This window comes from Rhinopithecus roxellana, chromosome 10, assembly GCF_007565055.1.
Source record: "Rhinopithecus roxellana isolate Shanxi Qingling chromosome 10, ASM756505v1, whole genome shotgun sequence".
NCBI lineage: Eukaryota > Metazoa > Chordata > Mammalia > Primates > Cercopithecidae > Rhinopithecus > Rhinopithecus roxellana.
Window position 1 is genome coordinate 39,859,753 of NC_044558.1, and position 25,991 is coordinate 39,885,743.

General features: G+C 36.7%; 1 protein-coding gene across 1 annotated transcript in view; it reads left to right on the plus strand.

Moving 5' to 3' along the window:
* Nucleotides 1-22,013: 22,013 nt before the first annotated feature.
* Nucleotides 22,014-25,991, plus strand: part of PTPRR (protein tyrosine phosphatase receptor type R) — a 294,648-nt gene continuing 290,670 nt past the window's right edge. Inside the window, exon 1 of the mRNA XM_030939760.1 lies at nucleotides 22,014-22,491. Coding sequence (XP_030795620.1) covers nucleotides 22,434-22,491 — 58 coding nt within the window. The 5' untranslated portion in view covers nucleotides 22,014-22,433. The remainder of the gene's footprint in view (nucleotides 22,492-25,991) is intronic.

Below are 25,991 nucleotides of genomic sequence, written 5' to 3' on the forward strand. Positions count from 1 at the left end.
TCCCCATATCGCGGGATGGGTGGGGTGGGGTACACCTCCCCTGCAATATGGTTCGTATTATCCATGGGGGAAGAAGATAATGTTACTCCCCCTATCTCAGGGAGTGTACACATCCCCCGCGATATGGTTCATAATATCCAGTGGGGGGAGAGGGTGATATTACTCCTTCTATCGCAGGGGTATGTCTGCCTCCCTCTCCTGTGTTATGGTTCACAATATACAGTGAGGGAGAGTGTGATATTACTCCCCCTAGTGCGGGAGTATACACCCCTCTATGATATCTACCTTGGAATTACAAGTAACATTTTCCTAGAATATTTCAAATAATTTCATAGAGTGTACACCTACTGTGACATTAGGAGTAACATCTCCCTATGATATTATGAATAACATCGCAAGGTGTACACCCACTGTGACATTAGGGGTAACATCTCATTAGGATATTAGGAATCATATCACTGGGTGTACACCAACTGTGACATTAGGGGTAACATCTCTTTAGGATATTAGGAATCATATCACTGGGTGTACACCAACTGTGACATTAGGAGTAACATCTGTGTAGGATTTACAAATAATATAACTGTGTGTACACCCAGTGTGATATTAGGAGTAACATGTCCCTTAGATATTACAATTAATATTGATAATTATGATAATTATTAATATGATATTATTCATAATATTCTAGGAAGATGTTATTCCTAATTTCACAGTGTGTGTACAACATGTGGGTACACCCTGTGGTATTATTTGTAGTATCATAGAAAAATGTTACTCCTAATGTCACAGTGGGTGTACACACTATGTGGATATGTAGGATATTATTCATAATATCCTAGGGGAATGTTACATGAATATACACCCTATGATATTATCTGGAATATCCTAGCAGAATGTTACTCTTAATGTCACAATGGGTTTACATTATGCTTGTACACCCTGTGTTATTATTAATAATTTCATAGGGGGATGTTACTCTGAATGTCACAGTGAGTGTACACAATGTGTTGGTACTCCCAGTGATACTATTCATAATATCATAGGAGGATGTTACTCCTAATTTCACAATGGGTGTACACCATGTGTGTAAACCCACTGATATTATTCATAATATTCTGAGGCAATGTTACTCCTAATGTCACAGTGGCGTTACACCATCTATCTGTGTACACCCTTTTATGTTATTCATAATATCCTAAGGGTGTGTTACACCTAATGTCAAAGTGAATGTACACCATGTGTGTACACCTTGTGATACTATTCACAATATCCTAGGGGGATGTTATATTTAATGTCACACTAAGGGTGCACCATGTTTGTACTTCCTGTGATATTATTTGTACTATCCCAGGGGATCGTTACCCCTAATGTCACAGTGAGTGTACACTATGTGTGTACACCCTTTGAAATTATTTTTAATATCTTAAGGACATGTTACTCCTAATGTCAGTAGGTGTATACCTTGTCTGTACACCCTGTATTATTATTTGTAATATCCTATGGAGAAGTTACTCTTAAAGTGAGTGTACCCTTTTTGTGTACACCCTGTGATATTATTTGTAATATGCTAGAAAGATGTTACTTCTAATGTCACGGTGGGTGTACACCATGTGTGTATGCCCCGTGATATTATTTGTAATATACTAGGAGGATGTAACTCCTAACGTGACAGTGGGTGTACACCATGTGTATACACTCTTTAATATTATTTGTAATATGCTAGGGGGATGCTACAGCTAATATTACACTGTATGTACACATGTGTGAACACCCTACTATATTATTTATGATATCTTAGGAAAATGTTATGCCTAATGTCACAGTGGGTGTACACCATGTGTGTTTACCCCATGATGTTATTCATAATATCCTAGAGAAATGTTACTCCTGCTGTCACAAGGGGCTTTCTCCCAGTGATATTATTCATAGTATCCTAGAGGAATGTTACTCCTCATGCCACAGGGATTTCACAACCTAAAACATTATTCTTAATATCCTAGGGTGATGTTATACCTAATGTCACAGGGTGTACACCTTATGATATTATTCGTAATATCTTCGGGAGATGTTACTCCTAATATTACCAATGGTGTATACCCTGTGATATTATTCATAATATCTTAGGGAGATGTTACTTTTAATGTCACAAGGAGTGAGAGCCCTCTGATATTACTGGTAATATTTTTGTGGGATGTTTCTCCTAATATCACTGGGGTGTACACCCCAGTGATATTATTTGTAATATCCTAGGGAAATGTTACTCCTAATGTCACAGGGGGAGAACACTATGTGTGTACATTCCCTGTGATATTATTTGTAATATCTTAGGGGGATGTTACTTTTAATGTCACAGGGAGTGTACACCATGTGTGTACACCTTCTGTGATACTATTTGTAATATCCTAAGGGGATATTATTTGTAATATTCTAGGGGGATGTAACTCCTAATGTAACTTGGGGTGTACACCATGTGTGTATACCTTCTGTGATATTATTTGTAATAACCTGTGGGATTTTACTTTTATTGTCACAGGATTGGTATATCATGTGTGTATACCCTCTAGGGAAATATTACTCCTAATGTCACAGGGAGAGAACACCATGTGTGTACATTCCCTGTGATATTATTTGTAATATCCCAGGGGGATGTTACTCCTAATGTCACAGTGAGTGTACGCCATGTGTGTTCACTACCTGTGATATTATTATTAATATTCTACAGTGATGTTACTCCTAATGTCACAGGGTTGTACACCATGTGTGTACACCCCCTGTCATATTATTCATAACATCCTAGTGGGATGCTATTCCTAATGTCACAGGGTATGTCCATCATGTGTGCACAACCCCTATGATATTATTCATAATATCCTAAAGTGATGTTACTGCTAGTGTCACAGGTGGTGCGGCCATGTGTGTAAACCTCCAGTGATATTATTCATAATATCCTAGGGCAATGATACTAGTAATTTCACAGTGGGTTACACTATGTGAGTACAACCTGTGATACTAATCATAATATTTTAAGGGGGTCTTAATGTCACAGTGGGTGTACACCATGTGTGTAGACCCTGTGATATTATTTGAATATCCCTCAGGAATGTTACTCCTAATGTCACAGTGAGTGTACACCATGTGAGTACACTTTGTGATGTTAATCGTAATATTCTAGGGGGATGTTAGTTCTAATGTCACAGTGGGTGTACACCATGTGTGTTCACCCTGTGTTATTATTCATATTATCCTAGGGGGATTCTACTCCTAATGTCACAATGGGTGTACACCATATGTGTAGATTCTGTGATATTATTTGTAATATTTTAGAGGGATATTACTCCTAATATCATAGGGGCTGTACACCATGTATGTACATTTTGTGATATCATTTGTAATATCCCAGTGAGATATAACTCCTAAAATCACAGTGAATATAGACCCCATGATATTATTTGTAATGTCCTAGGAAGATATTACTTTTAATATCACAGTGGATGTACACCCTGTGATAATATTTATAGTATCCTAGGGAGATATTACTTCTAATGTCACAATGGATGTACACCCTGTGATATTATTTGTAATATCCTAGGGAGACATTACTTCTAATAACACTATGAGTGTACACTCTGTGATATTATTCCTAACATTCTAGGAAAAAATTACTCCTAATATCCCAGTGGGTATACATTCTATGATATTATTCATAATATCCTATGGAGATATTACTCCTAATATCACAATGGGTGTACACCCTGTGATATTATTCATAATATCCTAGGGAGAAATTGCTCCTAATATCACAGTGGGTGTACATTCTGTGATATTCATAATATCATATGGAGATATTACTCTTAATATCTTAGGGAGATATTACTGCTAATATCACAGTGGTGTACACTCTGTGATATTAGGAGTAAAAATTAGGAGTAATATTCTAGGGAGATATTATTTGTAATATTCTAGGGAGGTATTACTCCTAATATCACAGTGGAATATTGTTTGTAATATCTTAGGCAGAAATTATTCCTAATATCACAGCTGGTGTCAACTCTGGGACATTATTTGTAATATCCTGGGGAGACATTACTCTTAATATTACGCTGGGTGTACACCTTGAGATATTATTCATAATATCTTGCAGAGATATTACTACTGATATCATAGTGAATGTACACCCTAGGATGTTGATGTTATTTGTAATATCCTGGGGAGATACTACTCCTAATATCACAGTTGGTGTATAACATGTGGGTATACCCTGGAATATTATTCATAATATCCTGGGGAGATATTAGTCTCCTAATATCACAGTAAGTTTACACCATGTGTGTACACCCTGGGATATTGTTGATAATATCAGGGGGAGATATTATTCTTCTAATATTACGTTGGGTGTACACCACGTGCGTACACCCTGGATATTATTTGTAATATCCTGGGGAGATGTTATTTTTCTTTTTCTTTTTTTTTTTTTTTTTTTTTTTTTGAGACGGAGTCTCACTTTATTGCCCAGGCTGGAGCGCAGTGGCACGATCTAGGTTCACTGCAAACTCCGCCTCCCAGGTTTATGCCATTTTCCTGCCTCAGCCTCCTGAGTAGCTAGGAATACAGGCGGCCACCACTATACCCAGCTAATTTTTTGTATTTTTAGTGGAGACGGGTTTTCACCGTGTTAGCCAGGATGTTCTCAATTTCCTGACCTCGTGATCCACCCGCTCGGCCTCCCAAAGTGCTGGGATTACAGGTGTGAGCCACCGCACCTGGCTGAGATGTTACTTTTCTAGTATCAACATTTGTGTACAACCTGGGATATTGTTCGTAATATCTTGCAGAGATATTACTCTCCTTTTTTATCATACTTTAAGTTATGGGGTACATGTGCAGAATGTGCGAATTTGTTAAATAGGTATACATGTGCCACTGTGGTTTGCTGCACCCATCAACCCGTCATCTACATTAGGTATTTCTCCTAATGCTATCCCTCCCCTAGCTCCCCACCCCCTGACAGGCCCTCGTGTGTGATGTTCCCTTTCCTGTGTCCATGTGTTCTCATTGTTCAACTCCCACTTATGAGTGAGAACATGCGGTGTTTGATTTTCTGTTTTTATACTGGTTTGCTGAGAAAGATGGTTTCCAACTTCATCCATGTCCCTGTAAAGGACATGAACTCATCAATTTTTATGGCTGCATAGTATTCTGTGGTGTATATGTGTCACATTTTCTTTAGCCAGTCTATCATTGACAGGCATTTGGGTTGGTTCAGTCTTTGCTATTGTGAACAGTGTCGCAATAAAAATACGCGTGCATGTGTCTTTATAGTAGAATGATTTATAATCTTTTGGGTGTATACCCAGTAATGGATTGCTGGGTCAAATGGTATTTCTAGTTCTAGTCCCTTGAGGAATCACCACACTGTCTTCCACAATGGTTGAACTAATTTACAGTCCCACTAACAGTGTAAAAATGTTCCTATTTCTCCACATCCTCTCCAGCATCTGTTGTTTCCTGACTTTTTAATGTTCGCCATTCTATCTGGCGTGAGATGTTATCTCATTGTGGTTTTTATTTGCATTTCTCTAATGACCAGTGATGATGAGTTTTTTTCTTCATATGTTTGTTGGCTGCATAAATGTCTTCTTTTGAGAAGTGTCTGTTCATATCCTTCACCCTCTTTTCGATGGGATTGTTTGTTTTTTTCTTGTAAATTTGCTTAAGTTCTTTGTAGACTCTGGATATTAGCCCTTTGTCAGAGGGATGGATTGCAAAAATTTTCTCCCATTCTGTAGGTTGCCTGTTCAGTCTGATGATAGTTTCTTTTGCTGTGCAGAAGCTCTTTAGTTTATTTAGATCCCAATTGTCAATTATGGCTTTTGTTGCCATTGCTTTTGGTGTTTTATTCCTCCCCTTTATCCAGAAGAAAAAACAAATTTTATTATCCTCTAGCTATCACAATAGTTCTTTCCTTTCATTCACAGTCAAGTTGTATAAATGAAATGTATCTATGAATTTTATGCATAATATTAAGATAGTTGAAATGAAATGGTATAAAAAATCAGTTATCAGGAAATACTGTGACCTGTCTCTAGAAAATTTTACTGTGAAATTTGTCCTATTTACTTGAGTTTCAGGAAGAGAATACCTTTATACTCCTCTTTTGACAATAATTCTGGTGTAGAATGAGAGAAAAAAGAGAAATCTCCACACATCATTGGTATCTTATCAGTATCATTGTGTTTTCTACTCGCAGTTAAATTTTATTGGATTGTGGTTTTCTTAAACTTGGTAAAACTTTATACCAGAAAAATCCCAAAGTATCATAGGACATTAGGTCATTTGAGGCACCTTGCATGTAATCAGTGAGAATGTATGAAACCAACAAAGCATTGAAGATTTCCAATTTCAAGAATTTCAAATATTGATCCAGAAGTCATTAACACAGACATCAAATGAAAATTTTTTATTTACTCATTGCCAAGTTATTTAACCAAAGCTCAATAAAAAGCTTTCAGCAAAAATCTTCTTTAAGCAATGTGTGACAAGAGGAGCAAGTGTCTGCCTGTGAAACTTTCCTAAGTGACCTTCATATTCCTTTCTTGCATACATCAGATTACCCGTGGCTTCCAGTGATGGTTACCAAGCAAAAGGGGCTGCCTGCCCAATATGCTGGAAGCCATATTATGAAACCAGGTTTTAGAGAAAAGAAAAGTTTCTTATTGCAAGTCAACTAGCAAGGAGACAGGAGTACACTCAAACCTGTCTCCCTGTGCTGGCTTGATGGGAGTAATTTCATTAGAAAATGTTTAGTGGATGGATTCTAAGATTAGTAGGTCACTGGTGGAAGGAAAGGGGAGGTCTGGAATATCCCTGGGAATGCACAGTCATCTCTTTTTGCTACCTCATGGACTGTATGTGTAAATTCAAGTGGAGTTAGCATAAAATATGTGGTGTGAATCCAGGCTGTGATGTCAGCAAGCTTGTTCTGCATAAACTCCAGTTGGTCATATTGGTTCCAACTGATTTCAGCCAGTTTTGTTCTCTTACAAGTGGAGGCAATGTCTGTGTGTCAGCAAGTTGTTTCTTTTTTTATCTGCCATCCTGAAAACTCCAGGATTTGTTAGTCATCAGTGTCTTTAACTCTTTGGAGGATGGTTTCATGACCATGTATAAGCTTGAAAGCCGAGCTGATAGTACTTTTGATGTAAGAGGATTACACTGCTTTGAAAAGTCCTGAGGAGAGTAGGGTGACATTGTTGTTGATCCATGTCTTCTTGCTTATTTGGTCAAGTCTTAGTGACAGGTAGCACACATATTTATGAAATAGCTAATCAAAAAAAAATGGGGTGCTTCTGGTAGTAGAAGAGAGAAAAATAAACTGGCCAGGATACACATTGAGTGGAGGGTATCAATTCATCATGTTCTTTACCGACCAAAAGCAAACAACACTTCTGGTATATTTTCTAAGCATGAAATTCAATCTATACTAAAAAAAAAAAAAAAAAAAAAAAGTAGAGATGTGCTTTATTTGGCTGTGACATCAGCAAGCAAAATTATTGAGGAAATACAATTTATTGTTGACCTTCTCTATCCCCCAGGTGAACCTTCACAGTTATCCATTCTAAAGTTTGAAAAGGCCTTTGACTTCTTCCAGCCAAGCAAACGTAACTATGATTGCAGTTGCAACTAATTTTAAGGAGCCATTTTGGACGTATTAAATAAGTAGAACTAGAAGTAGAACCTCTTAAATAACTAGACTCGCTTTCACAGATCTGTTTGATATATTTACAGAGCTCTTGAGGACAAGTCAAGAAAAAAAGCATGGTCCTGATTCAACTTCCTGACACTGAGTAAACTCTACCTAACTTCTTGCTGGTGGTTATGTAACAATGCCCTGTTGACAATATGAGAATACCAGGGTGATCTCACTATGTTGCATTTTATATATTACGTTTTTGTAGAATAGCATATGGATAGAAGAAAAATACTTCATTTTTAGATCATAGAGGGTTTTTTAAGCAAAAGTTACAATCACCAACAGCATTATTATTGTTATTGTTATTGCTCACAGCCTGATGTACTAGAAGCTAATGTATCACCGGGATTTTAAGAAAAGAAAAGCTTTGCATTGCTAGATGACTGACAAAGAGGCTAGAGTCCAGCTCAAACCTGTCTCCCTGTGTTGGCTTTATGGATGTAATTTTATTAGAAAAGGTTTACAGGGTGAATTCTGGGATTAGTAGGTGATTGGCAGAAGGAAAGGGGAGGTCTGGAAAGTCATAAGAAATGTGCAGTTACCTCTTCATCCCTCTTCATAGGACCTTTGTGTAAATTTGGGGGAAGTTGGTATAAAACAAACTGGAAATTTAGGCTGTAACATCAGCAAGCTCATTCTGTGTAAACTCCAATCGGTCATATCAGTTCCAAACCATTTCAGCTAGTTTAGTTATCTTACAGGCAGAGAGAGTTTTAGCATTTTATCAAGTTGGTTTTTTTTTAAATCTGCTATGCTGCAGACTCAAGAACTGTTGATAGTTACGGGCTTCTTTAACTCTTTGGAACACTGTTTCATTCGTATCTTTTCTACCAAATGTCAATGGCTGTTATGGCAAGTACATACAATGCTACTGCTTCAGAGTGTTCCAGAATGAAGGACCATGCGATAAAGAAGGCAAGGATAGTACTCTCATTCTGATGAAATGGTGGGCTGAACAAACTTCTCCTTAAGTTTTTCAGTCAAAAATACCTAGAAGTGATACATAAATTATAGTTACATTTAAAGTATAGTCAAATTCAAAATAAATAATGGAATATCCCTAGTGACAAAAAGTCAGAGAAATGAAAGTCAGGAAAACACAAATTGGCACTGAGGCAGGGAGAAGAGGTGTAGAATAGTGAAATGGATGGTAGTGGTGGTACAGAGTAGGGGAAAATTAGGGAGGTTATCTTATTGTGTAATAACTAGGGTCCTGGGTTTTAATTCTCAACAAACACAGATCATAAACCTTAAGTAAAATGGGGGAAAATGAGAGACCTCTAAATATATTTGGAAGCATCAAAGGATTGATATAAATAGAAATTACAAAAATTCTGAGTTCAGGTTTACACAATAGATGCCAATGATTTCACAGATACAAACTACAAACACTAAAAAAAGATACCAAAAAATGAACTTGGTACTGGAAAGAAGATAAAAGTAGGTAGATTGTATTATAGAGGAGAGGTGGCATTTTGAAGGGAATGGCCATAAAATGAGTTACTAATTTTTGTGGCATTTAGTCAGAGGGCATGCCAGAGTTAGCACATGGTAGTGTAACTCAACTGCATTAAGAAACCTGCAGCTCTTCTGGAACAAAGAGCTAGGGGATGTCATTTGGGGAAACTTTTACTGAAAATCAGGAAAGGACCCCATAAAAAGGAAAGGAAGAAAAACAGGGGGCCCAAACAGTATATATAAATTCTGCCCAAAAATCTGTCTGAAAACCAGACCACAATGGGTGGAAACAGATTCCAGCTAAGTATAATGGGCCTCTCTAATTCTATGTAAGAATCTGTAAAAGGCCCATGCTGATCATGTAGCTATACATTCATTTTACGTACAGCAAAATTGTCCTTTATAAATGAAAAGGAAGTAAAAACATTCTTGGATAAAAGGAAATTGTGAGAATTAATTATCAACAGACTTGCTCTAAAAGAAATGTGAAAGGGAGTTTGTTGGGGTAAAGGAAAATGATGTCAGAGGTTAATGTGGGACATTAAGAATGAGGAACAAACAAGAAAAATAGTTTATATCTGGTTAAATATAAAGGACCATATTTTCTTAAGTTATCCAAAATATGTATGAATGTTGAAAGCAAAAATTATCACATTGTCTCATGGGTTTTCAATGTATGTAGATATAATATATTTGAGAATTAGAAAAGACAGGATTAAGGAATCTATATGGATGTAATTGTAAGTCATCTACATATTACTTAAAGTAACAAAATAATAATTCTAAGTAGACTGTGAAGGAGGTATGCATGTTTCACTCCCTAGGACAACCACTAAAGAAATGATACAAAGATATCATATATAGCCAAAAAGTCAATAGATAAATTTAAATGAAATATTAAAAATAAATTTAATAATACAAAAGAAGGAAGGGAATGAGGCACAGAAGAACATAAAAAGAGAACACGAACAGAAATCACAGAAATCAAATAATAAAATGATAGTGTTAAGTACAACCATATCAATACTTATATGAAACGTAAATAGTCTGAACAAAGCAATCAAAACATAGAAATTATCAGATTGCATCTTAAAAAAAATTTTAAAGACCAGATTATATGTTGTCCATAGGAAACCCACAATAAAAATAAAGATATCGATAGGTTCAAAGAAAGAAAGAAGAAACAAATAACAGAAAGATATATGGAAATTTCTCAAATATTTGAAAATTAAACAACATATTCTAAATAACCTATAAGTTGAAGAGAATATTATGTAAAAAGTTTGAAATTAATTTGAATTGAGTGAAAATACAAATTACAAATTGTTGGAAAACAGTTGAAGCAGTGATTGTATGGAAACTTATAGCACTGTGTGCTTTTTTTTAAAAAAAAAAGATCATGAATCAAGAATCTAGGCTTCTAAAGAAACTGGAAAAAGGGAATAAGTTAAATAAAAAACAAACAGAAAAAGGGCTCTAACAAAAACAAAAGCAGGAATATTTGAAATTTAAAAAAAAAAACAGAATAGAGAAAAATCAATAAAACCAAATCCTGTTTTTGAAAAAGATCAACAAAACTGAAAAAACTCTATAGAGATGAATGATTAACAAATATTACTATATTAAAATTATGAACTATTGGCCAGGCATGGTGGCTCATGCCTGTAATCCCAGCACTTTGGGAGGTTAAGGCGGGCAGATCACGAGGTCAGGAGTTCGAGACCAGTCTGACCAATATGATGAAATCCCATCTCTACTAAAAAATAAAAAAATTAGCTGGTCGTGGTGGCAGGCGCCTGTAATCCCAGCTACTCAGGAGGCTGAGGAAGGAGAATTGCTTGAACCCGGGAAGCAGAGGCTGCAGTGAGCTGAGATCGCACCATTGCACTCCAGCCTGGGTGACACAGCAAGATTCTGTCTCAAAAAAAAGAAGAAAAAAGAAAAAAAGAAAAATTAAGAACTATTAATCAAAACACATAATAAAACAAAAAATACAATGACAGAAGATTTTAGCAACATAAATGGAAATTAAAAATTTAGTGTCTAAATTCTAGAATATATAACTTCCAAAAACTAACTAGAAAAGCGAAAACAAAACAGTGAAAATAGGCAAAAGATATAAAAAGGAATTTCACAGAATAGGAAATGCTAATATCTATTCAACATTTATAAACATGCTTTCATTACTAGCCCCCCAAAAAAGACATTTTAAAAATAAGATACCATTTTATATGCATTAAGTTTGCAAAGTAATTAGAAAATCTAATATTTATAAGTGGGTAAAGCTATATGGTACTCTTCTACATTGTTTAGAATACAAACTGGTACTGAGACTATATAGGGCAATGTAGAGGTTTGTGTTTAAGGTAATGATAGTTATAGCCCATGAGGAAACAATTTAGCTTTTATGTGTGTATCTTAGAGAAACTATGTTAAATATGCTTGGAAAACATGCCAAAATGTATTAAAATAAAAAATACCGTTTGTAATAGGGACAAAAGTAGAAACAATTGAGCTTTATGGAACATACTTCTAGTTAGTAAATTTTAAAATTAAAAAAGTACTACATATTGTTCATGGATACCCACAATAAAGTTTAAAGATATGATTAGGAATGATAAACTACAAAATCATAATAGTTGTTACATTCAGAGGGTAAGAGAATAGAGGTGAGAGAGTAGCTGTATCATTAGGTTTTCTTGTTTGTTTTTAAATTTGAAAAAAATGATCCAGCAATCCCACTACTGGGTATCTACCCAGAGGAAAAGCCATTATACAGAAAAGGTATTTGCACACGCATGTTTATAGCAGCACAATTCACCATTGCAAAAATGTGGAACCAACTGAAATGTCCATCAATCAACAAGTAAATAAACTGTGATATATATCTCTATATATATGTATCTATCAATTATATATATATCAATTTTATATATATATGTGGATGTAATTGTAAGTCATCTACATTTTAAAGTAACAAAATAGTAATTCTAAGTAGACTGTGAAAGAGGTATGCATATTTCACTCCCTAGGACAACCACTAAAGAAATAATACAGAGATCATATATAGCCAAAAAGTCAATAAATTTTTTTAAAAATTAAGAACTATTAATCAAAACACATAATAAAACAAAAAGTACAATGACAGAAGATTTTAGCAATATAAATGGAAATTAAAAGTTTAGTTTCTAAATTCTAGAATATGTAACTTCCAAAAACTATCTAGAAAAATGAAAACAGTGAAAATAGTCAAAAGATATAAAAAGGAAATTCCCTCATATATATCATATAGATAGATAGATAGATTTCGCACTACTGGTAGATACCCAGCAGTGGGATTGCTGGATCATTTTTTTAAATTTAAAAACAAGAAACCCTAAAAAGGAAACTATACACATATATATGATGGAATACTACTCAGCCATAAAAAGGAAGGAATTAATGGCATTTGCGGCAACCTGGATGGTATTGGAGACTATTATTCTAAGTGAAGTAACTCAGGAATGGAAAACCAAACATAATATTTCTCATTCATATGCAGAAGCTAAGGTATGAGGATGCAAAGATGTCAGAATGACACAATGGACTTTGGTGACTCACAGGGAAAAGGTAAGAAGAGGTGAAGGTAAAAGACTACAAATAGGGTTCAGTGTATACTGCTCGGGTGTTGGATGCACCAAAATCTCAAAAATCACCACTGAAGAACTTACTTATGTAACCAAATGCCACCTGTTCCCCAAAAACCTATAGAAATAAAAAATATTTTTAAAAAGATGAGAAGCAAAGAAAAACAAATTTTAAACATAAAAGAAATAGCACAATTACTTATAACTCTTGTTTATACTATTCATGTTATAGTACTTTTTACATAATGGTATCTGTTGTAATTATGTCAGTGTTAGTCAATTGAGTTATCCAGGGATCATGAAAAAGACAAATGAAGACTCTTTATTCAAACCCTGCTTTTAGCCATCATTCTTAAAATAGGCAGGTTCGTGATTGGAAGGCACACATTTAGATTATCCTTAATTTGCTGGGGATTGAGGTATGACTCAGAATCCCTGATGTTCCCTTCCTGATGCCTGCCTTTGACACTTTAGATAATTTCTTTTAATGGGGTGACAGTTTCACCAGAGCCAGGTTAGAACTGGCATGTTGGAAATATATTATAAATATGTAATACTTTTGATTATGTAGTACGGTAAGTGAGCATTATCTGAATGTCTTTCCTTGCTCTCCTGAGGCAATTCATCTGAATTGAGGAAGAGCTCAAAAAAATAAGAAGCCAATGATAGAATGCTATGGCATGATGCTCTGCAACAATTAAAAATATGATTGTGAACAAACTTTAATGACATGGAATTATATCTCACAGTATTATTAAGTAAAGAAATAGTTTCCAAATTCATAGCATGATCCCAATGATGTAAAAATAATGTTAAAACTAACAATAATTATAGATACATGCATGCAAAGACACACACATCCCCAAGATGAGGGTAGAAGAAAACCAGCTACGCCAAAGCGTTAACTGTATTTATTACCAGTTGGTACAATCCACAGATCACATTCTATTTTGTTTTTTTCTCTATTGTCTATTGTGCAGTAGATACAATATGACAAAATTCTGTAATTTAGAATGTTCAATTTCATTCTGAAGAGAATTAATTTAGATGAAGGAAAACTTCAGAAATACCATCCTGGTTTTTGCCTACTTTCTAGAAATAGTGAGGTAAAATTGGACTTCTATATATTATGTTTATGACTGATTCAAATAAAATTTCATTTTATTTCCAGTTTTGGAGCTGAATTTGGTTTTGAAGGGAGTTCATTTTCTAATCTCTACGATATAAACCTAATATATGATTTTAGTTTAAGTTTGGAAGTCAAATTTGAGGATAGATATCTTTCCTAAAGTAAAGTACTTCCAAGATTAGAGGTTCCAAATGACACCTTTGTAAGAGAAATGGTTTATATTTTCTATTTGTATTAACAATAAAGTAGTATTTTGATGTGTACCTATCACATTAAATTGAATAAAAAAGGAATTTTATTTAAAAATAAAATGAAGCTATCTTCTATTTCATCCAAAAATAATAAAGTATCAAAATGATTTGCTTAAGCCATCCTAATAAACAAGGAAATTGTCAAACCGTGTTCCTCCAGAATTTGGACAATAACTAACCTAAATATTCTGAAGTCATTTGCCACACAGGAGGCTGAGAAAACAAAAATGCTTCTTAGGGCATTTTTCTCATTCTTTTCCTGCTTATATTTTTTTTTTTTTTTTTTTTTTTTAAACAGAATCTCACTCTGTCACCAAGGCTGGAGTGCAGTGGTATAATCTCAGCTCACTGCCACCTCTGCCTCCCGGATTCAAGCGATTCTCCTGCCTCAGCCTCCCAGGTAGCTGGGATTATAGGCACGTGTCACCATACCTGGCTAATTTTTGTATTTTTAGTAGAGACAGTTTCAGCCTGTTGGCTAGTCTGGTCTCAAACTCCGGACCTCAAGTGATCCATCCGCCTCGACCTTCCAAGGTGCTGGGATTACAGGTGTGAGCCACCGTGCCCAGCCTCATTTCCTACTTATGTTTCTCATTCATATTATGTTTGCTTGACTTTTTGCTAGTGGTTTTAGTATAAGGGCAGCTCACAAAGTTTTTCTTTGTTTCTCAAAATGAATAAAATATCAAAAAATGCACCCACATTTCTAAATCAATAAGGTGTTTATTTTACACCAAAAACATGGAATAAAGAGCAGATTTCTTAGTTGGTACATTAGTTGGCTTTGGATAGTCCCAATTTCTGAATCTTGTTAACAGCTTTGCTATCTCACGGTTGTATTTGAAATCAGTGAAGCATGAATCAGTGAAAATCTCTGGTGTAAAAATATTCATTTAAACTAATTTGGCAATTTGCCAACTGGATTTCTCTCTCTCTCTCTCTCTCTCTATATATATATATATATATTTTTTTTTTTTTTTTTTTTTTTGAGGCGGAGTCTTGCTCTGTCGCCCGGACTGGAGTGCAGTGGCCAGATCTCAGCTCACTGCAAGCTCCGCCTCCTGGGTTTACGCCATTCTCCTGCCTCAGCCTCCCGAGTAGCTGGGACTACAGGCGCCCACCACCTCGCCCGGCTAGTTTTTGTATTTTTAGTAGAGACGGGGTTTCACCGTGTTAGCCAGGATGGTCTCGATCTCCTGACCTCGTGATCCGCCCGTCTCGGCCTCTCAAAGTGCTGGGATTACAGGCTTGAGCCACCGCGCCCGGCCCTCTTTATATATTTTATATATTTACAGACATGCTGAAAACTATTTCTGATACTGTGGGGTTTCTTTTTTCAGATTGGTTGAACTATCTATGGAATCTTGAGAGTCTTTGCTGTAGCTATTCCCTCTGCCTGGGAAGTTCTTTAACCAGGTGTCTGCTCAGCTAATTTCAACTTCCAAGTCCTTGCTCAATGCTCACTTTCTCTACTTAAAGACCCTACTTAATTCTGCAAACTCCTTGCACTCATATTCTTCCCCCTACCCCACCCCCAACTGCCTAATCCCTCTTACTTTGATCTACTTTTTGTGTTTCTCATCGCAATCATCAATTTCCATCATACTATATAATTTACTTATTTCTTATATTTACTATTAAAGGTACATTTATTTGACTTACAATTTAAGCTAAAGCAAAAATGTTTGTCTCTTTTGTTCAACAATATATCCCAAGTACTTGATACACTTCCTGGTGCATCGTAGGTACTCAATATATAGTTTAATTGTTTGAAATCAAACAACATATCAACGAAATATCAGCAGATAATTCCACTATTTTTGGAATGTATGCAATATAGTACATCCTACCGTAACGTGACTTCAAATGACTTGACTTCACTGAACATAGGCACCAGTGTTTCCCTATCACATATGGTTTCTGATGAATGAGTCGAATTTAAGACCATAAACAACTGCTTCATTGTCTGGGTGTATTAGTGGTTGTGTTATAGTCAATGGACATTTTTAGTAAGATTTCCTCTAACTCTTTATGTTATAGAGGTGCAGGTGTTTAACAAGAAAAAAAATTCCTTCTGAAATGCTTTGCGACCCCAAACGATATACTAATAAACAACCCCATTCTCTATTATAGACATCCAGCAGCAAGAATGAGGGAAAGAAATAAGTATTTTTAAAACGTTTAAACTTTTATTTATTTATTTATTTATTTATTTATTTATTTATTATTTTGAGATGGAGTCTTGCTCTGTTGCCCAGGCTGGAATGTAATGGTGCTATCTCGGCTCACTGCAACCTCCGCCTCCTGGGTTCAACGGATTCTCACACCTCAGCCTCCCAAGTAGCTGGGATTACAGGCATCCACCATCATACCCGGCTAATTTTTGAATTTTCATAGAGACAGGGTTTCACCATGTTGGCCAGGTCAGGCCAAGTTTTGGACTCATGACCTCAGGTGATCCGCCCACCTCGGACTCCCAAAATGCTGGGATTACAGGTGTGAGCTACTGCGCCCAGCCTTAAACTTTTAGTTTTAAAGAATGAAGAGTCAGCGAGGGAGGCATTAAGGCCTATATTTGGGTGATGTTCTTTTAAATCATCTTGTAGTTATGTGAGAAAATAAGGTACAGAAACGAGAGCAAGATTAAATAATCTAATCAACCCATAGTTAAAATCCCAGGATATTCTTAGTGTCCCAGGCTATTGTGTGAGTAAGTTGTTCCCAAGTGGCCTCATTCAAGGAAATCTAAAAGAATGGCCAAGCGTTGCAGAAAATGTATTTGAATGCTCCAAGTACATAGTCTAAGCCATAGCAGAGGGCTGTCACATCTGTGTACTGCTCAGGATGATGGATGGTATAAGTGCAGCCTGATTAGTGTCTTGGGATAAACAGAGAGCTAATGCAGGACAGTCAGAGGTTTGTAAATAAATCTATTACTGACATCTTAGATGAATCTGACCTTTGCAGTGCCAGAATAGATGACAATATAATACATTGGTATACCAAGGGCTAGCTCCAAGGAAACTTTGTTCTCCATTTTGAATAAAATTTTAATGATGAACCAATAGCAGAATCTATAGGTATCTACAGCCTTTTTGCTTTTGGTATTTTGTGTTTTACTACAACAGCATAATTCACATATGCACAGAAAAGTTTATCTGCCTTATTTTAGGTACCTAATTTTTTTCCTTAGGATACATATTGCTGCCTTTGTGTGTGTGTATCAAATGCTTTAAGTGGAAAAATGTTACAAAAGTGCAACTGTGTTAAGTTATAAAATGTAATATTGTTATCCATCTTGAAGTCTGTGTCTTGGAATAAGAACACTGTTTTCAATTTAAGTATTAAAATAAGTTCTGTCATTAAGCAGAGATGTTGTACAATACAGCTGATAACAGCATAGTGCTGGGGTCACCATACTGAGTTCTAATCCCAGCTTCACCACTTACCAACTGGATGGCTACAGGCAAATTACTAGCTTCATTGAGCTTCAGTTTTCTCCTCCATTACCAAAAAAACAAAACAAAACAAAACAAAACAAACAAAAAAAAGACTTCACAGAACTCTTGTGAGAGTTCAATGTGATAATATGTATTTTTGGAATTGTAGTGCTTTTCCTCCCCTATTCTTATTGCCCCCCTTGCTATTTCATTGTTTTCTTCACTGTATGCTTATGCAAAAGGGTAGATCGTTCTTCTTGTTATGGTTGGAAAAATACTAAAAAATGATAATGGTAAATTTATATACCTGAACATGATATTTTCATCTGTGAATTTCCAATTCATTCCTCTTCAACCTGAGCCATTCCACTATGAATATAGCTTAATTCAAATCAATTATTTACTTTGTAAAAAGAAATTATTTTTCTTCCTTTCTCCTCTTATAAAAGATAGCTCTCAGACAAAAGGAAATAGACTTTGGGACTGATAAAGTGACTGCATAAAAGATGGGAAAGGGCAAGCACAGAACAAATCTTAATGAGGTGTTGATCACTGTTACCTATTGTTCCCTTATATGTTCAGAAGTTCCTTGAATCCATTTTGTTGCTTCATATCTCTGCCACTGGCTCACACAATTCCGTGGCCTTTCTCTTTATGTAGAGCAGTCAAAACCTACTTATCCAGCCAGACTCAATTGATTTCCTGTTGCCCACCAGTTTCTTGCCTGCTGCCCATCCCCTCCTCTGCTCCCACCCTCCATAGAAGAAATCATTTCCTTCATTATTCTCCATTCCCTCTGAAGTATCTTTCTAACGCAGCTCCTCTAAGCATGATTTTACTTGTCGTCTTTGTTCACTAGATGGTAGGGCCCAGAGTCGACTGCCACAAGCGTGTCTCTCATTCTCCTGGAGATAATCTCCTATGAGTGTTCCTCACCACAGAGCTTTACTGTGGGGTCAGGTGTCTCCTGCCCAGCCCTGATCTAATTATCTAATTCTAGTGAGCCACCTACAACTGAGTGTGTGTGTGCGTGAGCACGCATGTGTGTGTGTTATTAGAGGTAGTGTAATATAGTAGTTTGGTATCAAATTATCAGAGGTACATCTTAATTCTATCAATTTAATTTTTAACTGATTACTTACTACTTGATTTTGGGCAAGTTACTTCTTCATGCCTCAACTGTCTTATCTCTAAAATGAGATCATTATAGTACCCTCTTGTAGAAATATGATAATGTTTAAATAGGACATCTAAATGCTTAGAACAGAGTCTGGCACACAGGAAGCACAATGTTATCCGTAATTATACTTAAATAATAGTAACCTAAATAAGTTAAGTAGGAGACCCTTGCAATCAATGGATCTGATTTCTCAATTTAAAGTGTCTTAAGGAAAGATGGCTGACATGAATAATTTTCATCCATTTATAGAGAAGTAAATATTGATGCTCATAATGATCAAATCCCTTTTGAAGGCAGGCTCTGAAAGGCTTCTTTCTTGCATAAACTTTCTCCTAGACTCACCTCATAAGGAAAAGAAATGATGCATCTTATGTGGAGGAAAAGTCCATATGATATTTTTAATTTATCTTGTCAAATGTAAATGATTCTTTTCTGACATAGCTCTGTAGGCCACTACTAATTTGTATGGTTCTCTCATAGTAATTTCCATGCTTCTTTGAATTACAACTAACTTTTAACAATCCCTGATGCAGTATTTTAACAAAGCTTTTATTCCAAAACACCAAGTCACCTTTACTAGTATTAGATCACAGTTAAGGAAAAACAGCACCTATCGACTCAGAATATTTCTGAATGAGTTAAGTGGTTGACTTTTTCACTAATTCGCTAATTCACTCATTGCTGTTTGGCTTCATGAACAGCAATGAGTGAATTAGCCAATTAGTGAAAAAGTGAATTGAAGCCATTACAAGTATGATATTACATTGACTCACATAGGCATATGACCTTTTTTGTTACTGTATCATTTTTAAGTAAATTAATAATGAATGTCTAGTCACCAAAATTACAGCCCACTCAGGGTTATTTTTACCATGCTGAACTAACTATTCTAATGATATATCCAGCCAAATTGGAAATTGGAAAATTTTGCTGCTAAAGGAATTTTCATGCATAGTTTAATAATTCAGCTACCTGTAGCCCTGGGCAAAATACATTGCCAGCAGGATGCTTTTTGGCAAAGTCATAGTCAATTATAATAATGGAAATTTTAAATGCCCTACCAATAAATGTTGGAATTATCTGTGGAAAAGGAAGGGGTTCAGAACATTACTGCAGCATTGTTTCATTACCATAAGTAAGTACATTTTATTCTTGGAGACCTATGTAAGTTTGATAGTTAGTTATTTTAGGAAACAAGAAAATAAGAATAGTAGACCTATTGTAAGTGGGATACAATTATTTTTCCCTAACCTCCAGCCCTGCAGCAGTTCTAGTACCAGATGTTAGATGAGAAGAGTTACTCTTCTAAGCTTTACAGACTGCTAAATAAATTATCTCAAAGTTTGATTCAGTAAGAATTTCAAAGAGTTAATTGTCAGTATTGAACTTTATCAACTATTATTTTCATTCATTTTTGAGTATTTTGCATGAGGCATTGCTCTAGGGAGTTGGGAATGTGTCAACGAATAAAATCATCAAAGTTCTTCACCATTGGAGTTCAAATTCCATTTTTGGGGGAGTAAGGAAATAGATACTAAACAATGGATTTTATAAGTAATGATTTTGGTTTGTTAGAAAGCGATACGTAAATAGAAAAGTAAAATGGAGGACAGTGAATCAGGAATAGGAGAAGAGGTTGCAGCTTAGAGTGGTTTGGGGTGAAATGATAATGCCACAGAAACGGAGTGTGCCACATGCATGGGGGAGTAGGGGGTGGAGCTGCATATGTCTCTATTTTCAGCAGAGAAGGCCTGTCAAGTTATTAAAAATACATCTCATTGTCTCCCTCTTCCACTTGTTGGAGTGCTTCCTGGCCTTGCTCTCAGAGCTGAAGATGACATAAATCATAGAAGAAATAAATGGTACCGTCTGGGCTTTCTGATCTTGCAAGGTCCCACCTAATTTAAGCTCTGGTGGATAGTCTATTTCTCATTAGTTGTCTCAATTCACAGAGGATGGAGAAGGAAAGCACTGAATGAGATGTGCAGCTCAACTCAATGAGCACTCGTTAGCCCCGATTATTTGGCTAGGACAACTTTATTCAATTTAATGGAATCCAAAATTCAGCAGTTCTTATGGAGCCTTCAATGTGCTGTAAAACAAACCACAGATAAATGAACTGTCTAAAAGAATAATATGAGGCACTGCTAAACAAGTGTTATGAAAGAGAAAGATCACTGTAATCTAGAGTTAGTTAGAGTTAAGGCTTTCTGGAAAAGTGAGACCAACATTACACCTTCAAAAACTCTAGTGTGGTGGTGATGCAAGTGGAGGAAAATAGGAAAGAGGCAACAACATCCATGAAGACACAGAGGCAGAAAGGGCAGTGGCCCTGGGATAGTTAAAAGAGAGAAGTCTAGCTGAGGGACTTCTTGACTTGACTAGCGGCAATTAGCCATGACTAATAACGCTTTCCACACTCCAAAGACTTAGATGGGGGGATAAAAAACCATCTACATTAGGCAGACTGTGGTAGCCTCCCTAGACACACAGAGCTGGGCCGGATGAGCCCCGGCACTGAAGTGATCTATTATCTTTCACCATAAAGAGTACAAGGGAAACTAAAGATTATTACCTCCACGAAACAAAAAGATGTCTTCTTTTGCTTCAATCACATAGATATATTCTACTGGTCTAAAAGTATCGTCTCACTTCTTTCTGTCACACTGTGAGGACTTGAGTCAGAAGAAAGTTTAAATACAGGGATTGAGCTGGAAAGAGTGGAAAGAGAAGCAAAGAGGGGGAAGCTGTAGGAAGGACGAAGGCGCCCACGAAATACATGGTTACTGCTTACACCAAGCAAGCTGCCTTGGGAACGCTTCCCCCAAGCAGCCAGAATGCTCAGTAGTGGAAGACACCTCTATTCCTGTAGGCGAGTCCTGGGAAGCTGGTCAATCTGCAAACGCCAATTCTAGGCAGTGAGCTCGGTCTACTTGTAAATCAAGATTTGGGGAAAGAGTACGGTGGGTGGCATGGTTGACACTGTCATCAGCTCCCTCCTCTGGCTTCTCTGGTCATACCCCCATCTACTCTCACTCAGCTACACCCCACCCTCGGATTTTTGATGGACGCTGGGTCCCTAGTAACCACAGCAAGCGCCTCCCCCGCACTTCCTCCTTCCCCCACCCCTCACCACCACCACCCCGGCGATGGAGCCTACTCTGCTCCAAGCCGCCGCTAAGACCCGGAGAAGCGGAATTTCACTTTGAAACTCCCGTGCCTCGTGAGGGCCGGCGCTGGGCATGCTCAGTAGCCGCGGCGCTGCTGCTGGGCTGCTGGGCTGGCGCGGAGTCCACCCTGCCGTCTCCGCCTTGGCTTCTGGGCGTCCAGAAGGCCAGGCATTTGCCGCCTCTGAGCGCTTCTGTGCCCCTTGCCCGCAACCTCCTACTCTTCTTCCTCTGTCCCTCTCTTAGGGAGGTTGAAGCCGGTGATGGTTTCTGTCGGCGCCACAGACTGACTGCTCTGCAAACCCCAGCCGAGGACCTGCGAACGAATCCCGGAGACTAGAAGACCCTTGGCGGTGGCTCTTTCTAATAGTACTTTACCTGAAGAGGGGTCGTGGTGGAGTTTCTCCTCCACCTCTCAATGCAAACACTATGTGGAGAGCAGTCGGCTTCCCTGCGCTGTGCCTGCTCCTTAATCTTCACACTGCAGGTAAGGGGTTGCCAGGCATAGAGCCGGAGCTGTGCATGAGATGGGAAACTGCACATGCTTAAGGACTCTAGGAAAAGCTTGTCTTGCGAAGAAAGCCTTTCTAAAAAGGTAAAGCAGGACAGTACCTGACAGGAAAGGGGTGAGGGAGTCGTGCACCTGTTGGAAAACTGAGGTCGAAAACTTAAGCTAAAATTAGATCTTGATTTGTCTTTACCTTATATGAAACTAGTGAACATTTTCAGTATGAATGCAGGTTTGCTCCCCACTTCGCCTCCCCTCGGTCTAGATTCCCTGCTCTTGTTTCTAGGCTATGCACTTAACTGTCAATTTTTCAGGAGAGGGACAAGACATTCTGCTGGATGTAAGCTTTTCTACTGCAGCGGCTACATTCATAAGGTCTCTTGGTCTAGCGAGCGCTCATAGGAAGGCATTGGCTGTAACCTGATGGACCACATCTCCGCCCAAAAGATCGAAATACATGGTTCACATTAGTGATGCTGCTCCAGGCTCCTTTGGCCCCTGCTCTTGTCACTCGAAATTTCTAAACCAATAAGAGGAAGGAAAGGTTTCAAATAGAATCCTCTTGTCTCTTTCAGCACCATGGCTAGCGTCCGCTGGCACTTAAAAAATAAATAAATAAAAATAAAAATTACAGTTCCAACCCTGGGGTAGGCACTGTCCCTAGGACAGATTTGATAAGGTGTAACCAAGAGTAACAATGAGACTGCTCCCAAATATAAATAGATTTGAGGCACCAGAATCAATATCAAGTCTCATGTGGAAGCAAACCTTGAGAAGTACCTGAGAGATATTATATGTGGTGTCCCTGCTTTTTGGATACATAGCACCTCTATTTTATGCAGAGGACTTGCTGGGCTGAATTCCTTATCATTGTCACACACACATGAACCGAAATAAAATATGGCAGAGATATTTTAGAAACCCTACTGTGACAGCAGTTGTCCATGCAGTAGTCCTGTAACAACCAGAGACTAGGCATTTTCCCAGAGTGTGCTTCTCATCCAATTACACATATCCATTCATTCCTTCAACCAACATTTGCTGAGTGTATACTATGTTCTAGGGGTAATGAGTAAAAATAATTGTTTGAAATTACAATCCTTGTGGTATCTTTTTTAAAAGAGTGGGTGAATTTTATTCTCTGTGTGCAATAGTGGGAGTGAAATATGGTTCTTTCTTATTCCAGCTAATGCTATTATTTAAATGTATCATGAATCTTTTGAGCAAGTAATGCATAGGATTATTAAAGCTATTATTAAATACACATGTTAATTGTTATAATTATGATGTTATATTGTGGGCTTTTCAATAGTTCTTTGGTACATTTTGAAAACCAGAAAATAGCTATGACTTGATTATTAAATTATTTGCAAACAGCTGTAGTGAGTTCTTTCATTATCACATACAATTCTTCAATGCTGAAATGTGGGACAAAAACATACACATTGGGTTGAGTTTTATTTATAGTATTGCTTAATAATAGACGGATACAAACATTCATTACAGAAAAATCTCAATTCTTACTAAGTTAGCAATGATTTAGTTGGTCTGCCAACAATATCAGTGTAGTCATTTTTTTCAAAACTAACATATAAAAAAGTTTAAAGATCACATTTAATACATCTTGAGTAATTATATCTTAAAAGTTAGAAATAAACTTAAGCATGTGAAAAACATGTCTTAATTTACTGTAGATGAATATTTGGGATGAGAAAAATAGAGGACTTTTGCTCATCAAATGAGAAACCTAAAAGCTTGTAGCCCTAGATTATACCTGGAGCTCTGCCAAAGGGTGTATTACCAAAGCCAATCCAATCCATCTCTACTTCAACTTTTTAACGCAAAACAAAGATAAAAAGTAAGATTAATCAACCAATTTTAATTTACTAAGACAATGCATTTAAGGGCATTTTTATATTTCAATTGCAAGATGCTAAATATTTATTGTATTCATATTTAATATCGTGAAATATATTGGTGTTTTATCACAGTGAATTGCAAGTTTAATATTATAGTTCTCTTGCCAGTTTTATTGTAAATGCATTTTAATTTTAAATGCAATTTGTGGGTCACAAGCTGTCATCAGATTAAAATTTATCACAGTTATCTAATGACATTGTTAGGGCTTTTCATCAGAACTGAAACAAACATAGCTCCTTGGTCTAAGCTTCTATACATTTGGAGATTAACAAAGTAAGTGGACAGGATGACAAAGATCGAGAAATCACTAATATCTCTACTTGTTGAAGGTGTGAGTTTGTTACTTTTGTGGAAGACTTTTCTCTCAGGACAGAGGCCGACTTCATAAAGAAGGGAAATGAATTCTATACATTTACATCTCTTTAATTGTAAAGCTAATTGATCCATTTTGGTTATGCCCGGGGTATCAGCAACTGCTTTATGCTGGTGGAACTGATGACATCTTATAATGCTTTAGAGATGGGAGGAAAGGGTTGATGGGATGTAAGTGTTCCTTTTAGCTATACTGGGAACTGTTGGCTTCAATATAACCATGCCCCTAATGATAAGTAGCAAATTGCTTGCAACTTGAGTGCCATCTCCCATTATTTTGGTTATGGTTGCCTAAGACACTGTTGGGAGAAAAAAGAAGATTATGACACTGAACTCTGGCTAGGGAGAAGTATATGGTCTATAATAGCTGTGGGGGAAAAATGAGGAGTGGGTACAGTGCTGTGTAAGTGGCATCTCTGGGTAAATTAACACTAAAGGATTACTGAGCTTGGTTCTTGTTAGAGAAGCTGGACACAACCCTACCCATGGCAGCTGATTTTTATAGATCGCCTAACAAGGAAGCTGTGGTTATTGTCCATTCAACTGCTTATTTTACAGGTGAGAAAATGAAGATCTAGAATATTAAAATGGTAGTTAATAGCATAGTCAGGATAAAAGCCCAGGTTTCCAGATCCGTGGCTGCATACTGTATAAAATTATACACTGGTTCTACAATAGGTGAGGCCACCACTGATTAAGTTAGTGGTGTGAAATACTTTTTACCTAACTGTCCTTATTCTTTACTCTTTCTGTGAACCAGTTTAATATATAAACTCCAGTTGAAAATACCACTTCAGGAATATTCAAGAAGGCAATTAAAAGCCATCACAATAATATGAATGGTAAAAAAATATTATGTGGAAGATCCACAGAGCTTATTTTCTTCAGCATTTCTCCTCTTTCTTTGTCCAAAGAAGCATATTCCATTTGAGGAGATATTATTTATAGGGTGTATTTTAGTTGCAAAAGAGTACATTTTTGAGATATATTAAAAATTCTCATGTGAAAGCTTTCTTTTTCCTAGGGAATGTTTTGCTAACAAAATACAGAAACTGATTTCAATCCATTGCTTTCTCTTTGAGTTCTGGAAAAGGTTCTTTCAAATTTCCGTGTTGCTCTCACTATCAGCCTTTTTGAATGGCACAAAGACTGCCTTCAGTGTATCTCCTGAAACTATCTCTTCACTC